General features: G+C 42.0%; 1 protein-coding gene across 6 annotated transcripts in view; it reads left to right on the forward strand.

Annotated features, from left to right (window-relative positions):
* Window positions 1-13,755, forward strand: part of LOC122886582 (zinc finger protein 521-like) — an 89,620-nt gene that overhangs the window by 69,349 nt on the left and 6,516 nt on the right. For all 6 annotated transcript variants that reach the window (XM_044218955.1, XM_044218954.1, XM_044218956.1 and 3 more), the window contains 2 exons: window positions 1,797-1,928; window positions 8,092-8,207. In XM_044218955.1, coding sequence (XP_044074890.1) covers window positions 1,797-1,928; window positions 8,092-8,207 — 248 coding nt within the window. The remainder of the gene's footprint in view (window positions 1-1,796; window positions 1,929-8,091; window positions 8,208-13,755) is intronic.

Genomic DNA, 13,755 nt, shown 5'->3' on the forward strand with positions numbered 1-13,755 from the left:
CCTTAGTGTACACCCTCACACAGATAAGCAAACTGAATGGTGATCAAAGAGGGCAGTGATCCTCTTGCACGGCTGCGTGGATGCACTCGTGCCACCCTCCTCCCCCGCTTTTGCTGATGCCTGCTGCTACACTCAGACGCACATGTAGGATACAGAATATCTCATCTGTCAAATGCATGATTGCAGAACACACCATCAATTCGTTCCCTTTCAAACTGCCTTGAGCTGCTTTGATCAGCCTTTACCTTTTACCAGACAGTCATGAGGGAACAAAATCTGTGAGCTTGTGCTGATGCACAACATTGTTTTTATGCTGTGGACACCACCTTGTGTTATATACCATGCCATATGTTTATGTTATTGAGAAAATATTGTAAAAGAACATGTGGTAATATGTTACAGTAAAAGGTTCAATATGTATACACTCCCACTGTTTCTTTTGGCACTGCAGGAGATGTTTCCATTCCCCTCTCTTCCTGGAAATACCAAGGGTCATTGGGTTGCAGTTGTCAGAATTAGTCAGAATCAATCTATAGGTGCACAAACTGAGATACTACCTTTTTTATATACCTCAAGTAAAGTGACAAGGTCCATTATGCATACACCAAGCAGTTTCAAAACATTTCAGCTGAAATGATTGATATGGGCAAAGCTTTTTTTACATTCTTCACATTATTACGCAGTATTTTAAGATTGTTAAACAGCTTTTGTCAGGTGAGCTTTTAGTAAAAATTCTAAACAGAAAAATAGAAAGTTGATGGTGAACAAATAAAACACACAAAGTAGTAACCATAAATACAAACCTAACCTTAAACAAAAGGTGAGTTTCAGGTGAGCTTTTAGGGGTTGAAAGACAAATAACTCTATAAGAGGGGGGAAAAATAGGAAACAAACAAAATTTACAAAGCAGGTAGTGCCTTGTCCATTTTTTGTACAGCACTGTTTTTCAGCAGACATGTTTTGCCAGATTTGCCTAAAGCACCTTCGATTAACCCTCTACTTGGATCCTCCAGGGCTCGAGCCGGGCACAGCTGGTTAGATGGATTGTGTATTCATGCTTCTGGTACCCAGGGCCTACGTGGTGGGCACTGGGCTGTAGAGACCTGGGGATAAACCCTAGATTAGTCCCCGGTGTATCCACCCCACCCCCTTGCAGTAGCTGGCCTAATGTCAGGTTTGGCAGGAGTTTGATAGAGCACTAGTCCGGCCTAGTGGCAGAGTGTATAGGCCTTTTATTGACGCACTGGAGATGGGAAGTTCTCTGGAAGTCTGAGTCAGCAGATCAGCAGATTGCTGCAAATGAGTGTGCAGGTTCACAATCTGAACGATCAGTGGCCCTCGGCTGAGGTAGTCTAATGTTTTGATAGACGTGTAGGGAATTCTAATGCCAATCTGATAAACTCAGAATCTGTTGTGTTCTGTATTAAAAATGTTGACATGTGAGCATGTTGAAATTGTAGAGCTGTTTTGATAGCCTTGGCGGCCAGTGTACACTGAAGAAGTGATATGATGATTTGTGACATAAAATGAAGGTTTTGGAAAGTATTTTTTCAATTATTTTTCAGAATTTCAGAATTTTGTAATAGTAATAACCCTTCACACGTTATATTGTTTCTTGTCTGAGTCATGAAAATCACAGGCAGGAGTACTAGCCACAAATTTGTTGAATTTAAATAAAAATAAGTAAAAAACAAAAAAAGAAAAGAAACAAGGCAGAGTGAGACCTCTGACATGCATGCTCTGCTTATTTTCCTTCTTATGATTTTCTGTGTGTTTTTGTTGTTTCTTCTCTGCAGAGGAAGGATTGAACCATGAATGCAAGCTCTGTAGTCAGTCATTCGACTCACCAGCGAAGCTTCAATGCCACCTGATTGAGCACAGCTTTGAGGGCATGGGAGGAACCTTCAAGTGTCCGGTCTGCTTTACAGGTGTGTATTCTCCATGTATTTGTGCACAAGAGAGCATTTGTGTATCATGGATTTGCAACCCAATGGACAGGTAGAAAGTTGGTCTTTATGTACATGTTAACTTTTCAGTGACATTTACAGTACATTCTCAATATGCAAAGCTTTGCATTTCCATGCTGTCTTTTTTATGTGTGAAAAGGCAAATTGGTTCTAAATGAGTTGGGAAAGGTCAAGCAAGCAGGTCGGCTAAAGCTGAGAGCAGTTTGCTGCATGTGGCTTTTTATTTAGTCAAATTGCCTCCAAATCAAGGCCAGAGAAGTGTCATGAGGTGAGAGGGGGAAAAGAAAGAGAGCAGGGGGGATGACACTGTGAGCTGAGGGGAGATGGGGGAAGGAGGAGTGGGGAAAGAAAAGGAGATGTGCTAATTGTGGATGGCAGTAGTGCTGATAGCTGTAATGATCTCATCTGTCTCTGTGCGTGGAGGTGGAAGGACCGGACTCCTCCTGAGAGGATAGCGCCCTCCTTCAGTGTCAACAGGGTTAACTATCTCTATAATGAAATCTGCAAAGTCGTTAACTTCAGCTCTTCACTCTTTCTCCCTTCTCAGCTCTTTACTCTTCCTCGCACTTTTTGTGTCCTCAGCTCATTTCCCTCTTTTGCGCTTCCTGTAAGCCCCCCCATCCATCCAAAAAAAACTAATTTGTATCTCCTCTACTTATTACATCAATTAACATCATTAGCTCACATTTTCCATGTTGCTTTTTTCACATTTTACCTCTTCATCCTCCTCACTACTCAGCTCCTTGTTCATTTTCCTCATCTCTCTTTCTCTCCACTCCCCTCCCTCTACTCCCCTCTACTTCTCTCATTGCTGTTTTGGCCTTATCTCTCTTTTAGCAGAAGCCTATTGATATATCCCCACCCCGAATCCCCCTCCACCCCTCACAGGGGTCTGGGCATTTAATATACAGAGCATGCCTCCTTCATCTGAGCCTTCATTTTCCACCGCCGGCTTTGACAGACAGGTCCCCCCTCTCCCTCCGCGTCCATATCGATCACGGCGCATGAGAGAGAGGGATGCTGGGAGGGCGAGGGGAGGAGGGGGAGACAGAGTACACCCTCAGGACTGTGGTCGCAGAGCAGACAGACAGATGGGCGAAGGCCTATGGTGGTGGGGAAGGCAGGCAGTGGAGAGTATGGATGGACTGAAATTCCTCCCTCTGTTGGGGATGCAGGGGACAGGCACACTGAAGTCAGAGCACTCGCAGGAGAAGAAGAAACTGAGAGTTTGGCTGACAGCTGTCCTTGAATATTTTTCTTCAGGTTGAGCCTGACATAAAGTAGAGAAAATGCAATACTTTTACACCCTAACATAAACTAACAGTATATTGTTAGATGAATGTATGTAGGCTTCATTTTCATTATGTGATCAATTTGACAGATCTTTGTTACTTTTAATACATATACAGAATGTGTAATAAAAGTATTCAGAACTTTTATTTACTGTAAGTAAAAGTAGCAATGAAACAAAGGTAAAATACTCTATAACATGCCCTTCATTCAAAATGTTTACAACCACTTGTTTCCTAGACTATTTTGTAAAAGAAAATACATTTTGAAGGAAATGTACAGCCACTAGGATGATGCTTTTTATCAACATAATGTAAACATAAATTATACTGAACACTTCAGAAGAATGTTCACTGACACACTATTTAATTTGTTTTCCTGCAATATCTGTTATCAAAGCATGATTAACTTTGTATGATTATAAGTTAGGGAAAGATGCTGGTCTCTAAACATTGAAAAAGTCAACAGTGACTTGAAGCACAAGGCAGGACTTGTTTATCTTATTTACATTTATCCTATCTTAACCTTAACCAAAGTGCATTTGTTGCATAAAACTAATCACACATTGGAACCCCTGGTTTCCCTTAAAAGTAACTAGCAAATGAATTAGTAGTATATACACATAATTTCTAGGAGACAGGATTGGAATAAAAGTACAAAAATATACAAATACAACTACACATTACGAAGAATTATCCCCATGTATGTATATTTTACTGGATTGTTATGCATTAACACATAAGCAGTGTTTTTATGTTGTAGCTTGTTCAAAGTGGAGCTAATTTTAACTACTTTATATACTGTTAGGTAGTTTCATTTATAGCAATGTATCATATACTATTTTGTATGTTTAATCTTGGGTACAATATTTCTCTCTGAAATGTAGTGGAGTAGAAGTGTAATGTTCAAGTACTTCGAAATTGTGCTTGAATACAGTACTTGATTAACTGCATTTGTTACATTCCATTACTGGACATAAACAGGTTTTTCCAGAGTATACGTTTTATAATTAGCTATGAGGTTCTCAATTCACATTATTGTTTAGTCAGTGTGGATGAGATGCTGTTGATGAATCAGTGCGTGCACTATTCCAAAAACTTTATTTACAGATTAAATGGATCCCTGTTATAGACATAATGACTCTGAACATAAAAGCAAAACTTTGATCAAACTAGGTGGTGGCAGTAATAGTGGCTGGGTCATTGAGTTCACTCGATTAACAAGGTTACTCTTTGTTTAAAAGATCATCCTACGCAATGCCCATGTTTTAGTTTGATCTACCCCCCCCCCCTCCTGTGACCCAAAACTCAGTGGGAGGCAGGAAGTGATTGTCATTCTTTGACATACCTGATTATCCAGGACAAATCGTACCACAAAACAGACCGGAGGAAAGTATGGGGAAAAGTAAGTCGTAGACGGTAGATGAGGGGAGACAAAATAGAGGAGAAAAGGAGACAAAACTTGGAGGAAGCTGAGAAGGTTGCAACTGGCAAGTTTGGATGTGAGATGAAAGGGGGGAAGAGAAGGAGGAAAAGAGAACTGTGTAGGGGAGGGAGGGTAAATGGAGAGAGGTCCATAAGCCCCTGGATGATGAGAGAGAGGCTGACTCTCCCAGGACAGATTTGACAGGTTTCAGAAGTGGGGGAGCCTGCAGCTAGAAGTGTCTGCCTGCACCCTTAGGAGCAGTAGTGAGGGCTGGTGTGGAAATTGTGATTGGGAATATGTGCTTAAGACAAACAAAACAGAAGAAAGTGTGCCTGATGAAAGTCGTACGTGTGTGTATGTGTGTGTGCGTGTGTATATGCTTTTCTTTTACTTATGTCACAGCATGAAGTACAAACTTGAAAAATTACAGGATGCTCTGCTTTCAAATCCGCAAGAGTCTGATAAATACAGTAGTTTAATTGGCTTTTGTTTAGTTGCTGGCCACATTCAGCTGGTGCGTGATGTTAGAATGATAACATACTACATCCAAAAAACCGACATAGGCTTAGCTTTAACTCAAAATTAGTAGTTATGAGCTTATAGCTCCAAATCAACTTGCACAGTCGACTTGTTTGTGTTGCCTCAAAACACTTGGATCGGCCTCTGCATTGTGAACTCTTGGATTAAGCAGAAACGAACACATGTAGGCTAGACGAATAAATAAATGAAAAGGAGAAAGGGGGAAAAAAGGATAAACTTTTTTTCCCTCCCTGCACAAACAGCTTAGTATTGGTGCAGTGCAGCCTGCAGAGAGCACCACCCTGCCAAAATAAAGATGAGCTGGGGCCTGTAGTAAAGGAGACGTCTGCCATGGGCGGCCCCTGAGATCTAATCAGAGGGCTTAATATCCCCCACAGCGAGGAGACCTTGGCCCCTCAGCCCCCTCAGCCCTGACACCCCTGACGCCCAACCCGGCTCAGTGCTCTGTTCAGCTCCGCTCTGCTCTGGTTCCACGGCCAACAAACTCCACAAAGTTCTCTCTCTCTCTCTCGCTCTCTCTCTCTCTCTCTCTCTCTCTCTCCCTTATTCTCTCTCATTCTCAGCAGGGAGAGACAAAATGGCCAGCCACTGATCCTGTTTGGATGTGGTTTTGGATTATTTCTTTTCCGTTTCTCTGTGTCCTCATTTTAACCCTCTAGGAAGACATGCCTCTGTCCCTCCTCTTAATGGGCATTGCAATGGCATATTTCAAATGTGACTCATGCTGCCAAATACCAATACAATCCCCTCATTGCCCATTTCAGCGTATCCTTTTATTGCATGTTGCATGCTAATTTGAAGAACGATGATGAAGGCAAGGAAAGAGCCTTAAGTTTTAGTCTTACAACTAATTAAATACTTACCACAGTTTATTTTAGCAAACACTAAATTTTCCAATCATCTTTAGTAATCATAAATAAAACCCAAGCCTTTAAAAGTGTCAAAACTGTCTGAACTATGTAAATTAGCTAAAAAGTTGTTGAGTTCCCATTACCATCTTTGCCTTAAATGTCATAAGTCCATTCAATATTTATTGTTCTTACAGGAGACTTGTAGGTGCCATTAGTGCATTTTAGGCTCTGGCACTTTAAATCAGCTGTCATTGTCCACTTGCATATGAATGAATGCAGAGCTATAAATTGATAAATGCATAGCTGATTAAATGTGTCTCTTACTGGAACTGGACCAGATATGCATGTAAACAGCGAGCAACAGCAGCTAACTTGACATCTCAGTTGTGTTTGGCCCTATTGTACAGTATTTGAAGGCCCCCCAAGTCTCAAATCCATTTTTATTTTTGCTGTATTGACTTTTTCCTCCTCTAGCCAAAGACATAATGAAGGCTTCCTGCAGCTGCTGTGACCTGCTTCTGTACAGTATATGCAGACAAAACACTGCTAAAGGAAAAAGCTATTGTTTATCAGCGCATTTTTTCTTTCAGGCCATGTATTCCCCACAAAGAAAATTGTCATCTTTTTTGGAGCATAACCGAGGCACAAATGTGCATGATAGCCGAGGCCTTAACCTTGAGCGGAAATGTTTTGCAACAGACTGTAAACCCAGCCATCTATCTGCAATTATGTTTGTCTTCATATTGTTGTGGTCATTAGTTTCAGAAATGGACCATGGAGTTGTTGTTTGTTCATTAGAGGAGGTTTGTTCATTTCTGGTTAACATGCTGCCATGTTCCAGAGACAGCTGTCACCCAAGCATTAGCAGTCTGAAAGCATCACCACAGTGTGTCTGCTTTGAATCTAAACTTTTATTTCCCAGGTCAGGAGTGTGACATTCAATGAAGCCGAGTGCGTCTCAAGTGTATGCAGCTCAATAATTAATAACCGCTCTCCCAGGTGAGCTCAAATTGGGACACGTTAATGTTGCAGAGCCCCGCCACGGGGCTGCAGCGACCCCAAAGCCATCTCCGACAGACACCTCACCTTTTGTGGCTGTGCTTTTTTCCTCTCTCTCCTTGTGGCCCCACGGTGCATGCATTAGAAGAAAAGTTATTTTGAGCTGTAAGAAATTCAAATGAAGCCCCCACATGCTAACTTTTCCAGAGCATCCAGACCTTTGAGATTAGACAGCCATCCTTAAAGCACAAGGGTCTGGGATAACAAACGACATGTTTGAAGTGCTCCTTGGAGAATGCAGACACACACACACACATGCAAGACTCATATTCTCAAGACCCACACACAATTGCATCCCCCTTAGCTTTTCAGCAGTGTGGACTATGGCTTAATTAAAGCACAAATGTATGGTATATGTTTTAAGTGCCAGCAAGTTGTGTGTTTATATGATGGTGAATGTAGTCTGAGTCTGCATGAATAAGTAGTGCAACACCATGAATATTTATATTGTCAATATAATTAGCTATGTAGACTAATGGAGGCCATGTTTTGCACTTGAAGCCATGCCAATATTTTGTGGTTGTTTATTTTCTGGCTTGTTGTCCCCACAGTACTGCTAAATAAAGAGCATCATTATTCCCAAAACATTATGCATTCGCTAGCGCTGGTGCCATGAATATGACCACTCTAGTTTCACTGTTAACATCTAAATTGTTCTCTGTTTTTTTTTCAATTATATATCTCATAACAATGTGTTTTCTCTTGTTGATAGTGCATTCATTTGTTTGTGATTAAGTAATTTTCCTTGCCATTTGACATAGTCTGTCTTCAATTTTTATTCAGGCAGATGCAATTATGATGTTGCCTTTGTTCCTTTGATGCAGGCAACAAGGCTCTTCTCTAATATACCACATATGAACAACACAATATGCACAACACTTGGAAAGTCTTTAAAATTTGCAACAGTAATAAATGTCTTCTCTTCTGTCCTTGTGTCTCCTTTCTCTGTATGTGAGCAGTGTTTGTCCATGCCAATAAGCTTCAGCAGCACATCTTCTCTGCACACGGCCAGGAGGATAAGATCTACGACTGCTCGCAGTGCCCACAGAAGTTCTTCTTCCAGACAGAGTTACAGGTGAGCCTCGGGCTGGTAGAGCAAAAGGTTCCACCAGCAGAAACTGTGACCACTAATCACACATGACAGCTTAACAAACACTAAACACCGCTCGCTGCACTCCGGCTGTCCCCTCCATCCTGGCTGGGATGAGAGACTCAGAAGGAATTATTTCAGTCCGTTTCCAAAACTCATTTGTGATGTGCAGATATGATTTGATTTGCTTATTAGACCAGCAGAGCACTAAAATATCTGGAATTAGAGGATTAGTGGAATGTTCGTTTTTGAAGAGGTAATTACATACAGTGCAGAGGCAAAAACACAGTTGAGTCAATATGCCTGCATCTCCCCTCCTAATCACAGAGGAGGCCTCATGGCTAAATATGAGCTTTGTCTTCTGGGAGACCGTATCTGCCCTTCAACAAAGTTAGTAGTTGGACTTATGAACTTGCAATGTTAGAGAGATAATCCATTTTCTAGCAATCTTTTTCTCTGGTCCTTGGAGAACCTGAAAAAATGAAACAGACCTTATTATATTATTTCACTGTGGTGGTGTTTTCAAGCAGCTCTGTTTTGTTTGGGGGATTCTCTACCGTACACATGGCATACTTCTCATATCCAGATCTTTTTCTATTACCTTTTGAAACTGAGCATTAAAATATGAGTAGTCTATAACCATCGAGTTCAATCCAATCACTGAAATTATTCTTAATTTGCCTTAAAGCAAAGATAGAAACCGATAGCTCCTGACCACATCCTTCAAGAACATCTACCTGAAACTTGGATTAGCAGCACTATGTATTAGCGAGTAGCCAGAGGAAGTATCCAGGGCTTGGCTGCCGATTGATCGGCCACGATTTTCATATTGAGATTCAGGTTGTAAACACAGAGGCGTATGTCTGCCAGGAGGAAGGTGAATGTGATCATTATCTGCTGGTCATTTGAGCACTGCAACCATGAATAAAACAAGTCCTGATCAACCAACCCGGAGAAGGTTATTTAACAAGCCTCGTGCTCCACCAAACTGCCAACATGGAGTCTTTTCATTCATGCCAAGGCTTCCTATTTATCACATTTTCATCTCTCATTGGTACACGTGTTCTCTATATAGCAAGGGTTGTAGCAGGTACCTGCAAACAATCTCAAATAACCTGGGGATGTTTTCCTACTTTTTTTTGTTTGACATTTTTTAGAATGAAGTGATCTCCTTCTCCCAGAGGTGTTGTTTCATGCATGATTATATTGTTTTATACTCTGTGTTAAGAGACAAGAGTAGAACATGAAAGACCTATGGCACTTTGTTGAGAAACAGGGGGTTATGAAAGGAGAGCAGGAATGAGCTTGGGGGATAAGGCGATCATTATGCTCAACCTGTGCCATGCTCTAAAGGCAGTCCCATGTGACTGCATGCTCACACTCTCTTAAACACATATGTAGTTCATATAGATGCATGCACATAATGTTTCTTATCACATTCATACAGAAAAAACATTTTAACACAAGTTTATTTATACTGTGACCATCTCAAAGTTATTTTTTCATAGATCCATCTTTATCTTAAGATAAGAACATTGGATGTAAGATTTGCCTTTTTCACAGTCTATAGTCAAAGCCTTCAACAAACAGTGCAGGTTGGAGTTGTTTTTAGTCGTTTGTTTGCAGTTGCCATTTCCCATGCATCACACAAAATGTCTCACTGACACGGGGCAGTCGTTTGTCAGTCTGTCTGAAGTGGAGCTGTCTTCCAGCAGCGAGAGGAGTGGAAGCTCTCTCTCTCTGCCAGGTCTTGAGTTTGGAGTTTCTCCCTATTTCTCCCTGACACTCTGGCCCACTCACAGGCTGCCTGGGCTCCTCATCTCTCACAGTAGTCGGAGGGGTCAAAGGGCCAGTGCAAGCTGGGAGAAGGAGCGGCGAGAGGGAGAGCTGCCACGGCAGGTAAAGGGAAGCAGGAACGATATTTTATTAATTTGCTGCTGAGATCCTGAAACAGACCAAAGGCTGTGACAGGTATCCAGTGCACCGCTCCACATCCTATCCCACCGCCTCCCCCCATGAACTCTACCCTGCGAGGGGCTAGCCAATTTTCGCCAGCCTGTCGAGATGGATGATGGGAGAGCATCCGTCTAATCAGCCCTCCTAGGACCCCCCGCCCAGCCGCCCCCCTCAGACTGGCCAGATTGACTGACTCCTGGGCCTGTGTGCCCCAGAATCCAGATTCCAAAGGAGAATAATCTCTCTTGCTCTCCCTTTCGTTCCTTCCATTTCTCTCTTTCCTCTTTCTTTCACAAAAAATAAGCACTGAGATGCATAGACCACCATTCCCCTCGCAACTCTCCAGAGGACTCCCCTCCACCATCACACACTCACACAGCCTCCACACTGCGCATCCCTCTCCCTCACCCCATTAAAATATGGAGCAAAGTCTAGATATTTCATGAGGTGCTGATGGGGAGGGCAAACGGGCTGGCTGTGCAGTGCTCTCTCTGACCATCAACTACTGCCCACCCCTTGAGCAACTAGGAGACTTCATCCTCTCTCCCAAATAAGATCCACTGTCCTGTCATTTTAAAAGCAGCTGCCCCTTATGAGAAAAAAATGTCCCTGGGTTTTAGCAAAGGCCACATTGCAATGTGAAACGATAATAAACTTCCGTTTCCCTTTGCGCTGGCTTCAGATACAGTAGCTTTTCACATTTGCAAAAGGAACTGAGCCACTGACAATGCTGCTAGGCTGGATTAATTAGCCAGATTCATTAACTGATGGATGCACAGTATTAGCCACAGCTTAAATCTGACATTTCTCTGAGTGCAGTTCATTTGTGAAGAAACACAGCTCCTCCAGCAATGTGGTGGACCGGAGGGCTGCAATTGGAGGCTTCTCTCCCAATGATCCAAATTCCTCCAAAGACAAGACAATGAGATTGAAGTTACACAACAGTGAAGATGACATTTTCTGTGTGAGATTCCCTTGTTCCTTTTAAGCTGGGCTGTCTTTTTTCCCCCTCCATCCTCCAATTTCATTATCATTCCTTGAAGTGACACGAGATTGTAAGTCATGTGTTAAGTCGTGCCGCGATCAACGGTGGAGTGGAAGGACTGGGGTACTGTATGATTTCTCCCTCTCCTCAGACGCCCGCAGGACACGTACCTTAATTGGAGTGTCTTTTAAAAGGATTCCTTCAAAGACAATCCAAAGCTCCCTGGCCTTAATGAGTGCTGAAAGTGACAAGAGCACATCTGCATCATGTTCTACTTCCCCACACAAATGAGATTTTGCTCTCCCTGTGTGATGGCCATTATTGCCAAGCTGTGACCAATTCCACTGTTTTAATTAAGCATATTTATAGGCTTCACGGTCACCAGGTGTAAACAGCTATGCATGTCATAACGTCCGTCTAAGACAGAAAATAGGGAGAGAAAGTGAGAGATGGACAGTTGGAGAGAAAGGAGGGAGAAGAGGAGAGAGAGAGCAACAGACGAAGCAAGTGCATGAAGTGGGTTAAATGTATCCAAAGAAATCAGTGTACTGTATTTTTATATTATAATGCATGAAATTACTAAAGTTGATTCTATAAATGATGGCTCTTAAAAACAGTATTTTAGGCCTTCCTTTTCATGAAATCTTAAGAATGGCACTCTTCAGCACAAAGCACAGAGACCTAATTCCCCAGAAGTTTTTCTTTATTTTCTTTAATGAATTTTAAAATATGCCCCCAAAAACGCCCTAACTGCCCTATGTCCCAAAAGTGTCGCAAAAAAGCAAAGCTTCATGTGTTTGTCCCTGAGCGGCTCTCAAACACCCCATTTTCTGCGAATATCTTGATCTGCCAAATATGACAGCTCTTCGTGCTTTTGAAAGTTGTATATATTTTTTTTTCCTTTTAAATGACAACTTGTTTTCTTCTTCATCACCCCAGGTGCTCAGAATTCTGTCACCATTTCAAAAAAGTTGCACTACAAAATAAAAGAACAATGAATTAGAAAAAAAATTGCTGCTTGTGAGGCACCATCATTAATATTTAAGCTTATTTATAATTATGTACAAAACTGTACACACACTGTAAAAGGGGACATAAACATCCTTAGATGACTGGTGATGTATCACAATAGTGGTGTTCTAGTTTTGTAGGTGGATCAGAATTAGACAGCATGACAGACCTAATGATCCTGGGAGGATATTCTCTTTCTCAGTGCGTGTGTGTATACATCTGTGTGCGTGCTGTATGTATTTGTCTTTGTGTCTGTCTCTCCCAGGGTCTGATATGTGCATGCAAACACATTGTCTGGAGGGAGACATGACAAAAACTCCCAGAAGCCTTTGAGCTGTTCTTTTTTTCTTTTTCCTGTGTTGCACCACTGGGGAAAGTTAAATCCAAACAAAGAGGAGACGCTTGGTGTACTGTGCTAGAATCCATCACCGGATCTCTCCCTCAAACATGTCTCCTTTACTTTTCTTAGTTGACTTTTTCAACAACTTTGATAAATACCATTTTAAATGCTTCTCAGGAAATTCACTACAGGTTTAATTTACAGTCTGTAGTGATTTGATTTTCAAGTGTCTATTATGCTGTTGATGTTAACAAAATGCAGCAGAGGCCAGAATAAACAGCATTAGAACAATTACTCCCTGTCGAATTTCATATTCACACATCACAACACCAAAGTAATTTAACTCTTCAGTTTAGAAAAGGATGTTGAACGACACTGGTCAATTAAAAGCTAATTTTCTGATTCGCTCCTCCATTTCGGTGGGAAAACATGAGAGTGCAGATTGACTCTCGCCTTCTCATAGAAGCGTGGAAATGCAGGAGAAAATTTAGTCCTCAAAATTCTCCACATTTTTGAAGTGGCATATCTAGCAGCACGGGGAGGGGGGGCTCTGTAGCATCCCTAGTCAAAGCCTGTCCCTGACTGAAGTGGTTAAATGTGAGAGTAATTGTGTTTTGTTTCTGGGACTGACATGTGGAACCCCATGGACCCCATCTCCCTCCCAGTGACAGGCAGAGATCCTCCCCCCTCGCTCTGTCTAATTAGAGGATGTAGCCCAGGGCTCATGTCCCAGGAAGACCCATCCCCCTCCCAAGATGGCTCCCCTAAGAAAGCCCTTAATTGGGTTCTTTAGTCATAGTCTTCATTTTGGCTGGAAAGGCATCTGTGTGTTGCTATCACCTCAGAATACAGTTTGTATCGCTCTCTTGTGTTTTTTTTTCTTCCTCTCTTTTTTCTCCCTCTCACTGGCCCTCTCTCTATTGCTTTCCCTCTCTCCATCTCTCCCTCTCCCTGTCTCCCACTCTCTCCTCACTTAATGAGGCCCCATAATAACACAGCAGTTGTGCAGTTGTTTTGCTACCTCAGTCAAACAGCAGGATCACTGCATAGTGTGTTTCTAGTACCATTCACTTGTCTACTTAGACAGGGTAATGAGTATCATTTGGAGCTACAAAGCACCAGCCCACAAAAACGGTGGTCCGTCATCTCCGGTTACACCTCAGAAGCATTTGGTTGGGGTAGTTAGACATCTAATCAAAGCATTTCAAGCATTATGGATTTATTATGTATTTTTACAAGCA

Source organism: Siniperca chuatsi, linkage group LG13 (assembly GCF_020085105.1).
Source record: "Siniperca chuatsi isolate FFG_IHB_CAS linkage group LG13, ASM2008510v1, whole genome shotgun sequence".
Lineage (NCBI taxonomy): Eukaryota > Metazoa > Chordata > Actinopteri > Centrarchiformes > Sinipercidae > Siniperca > Siniperca chuatsi.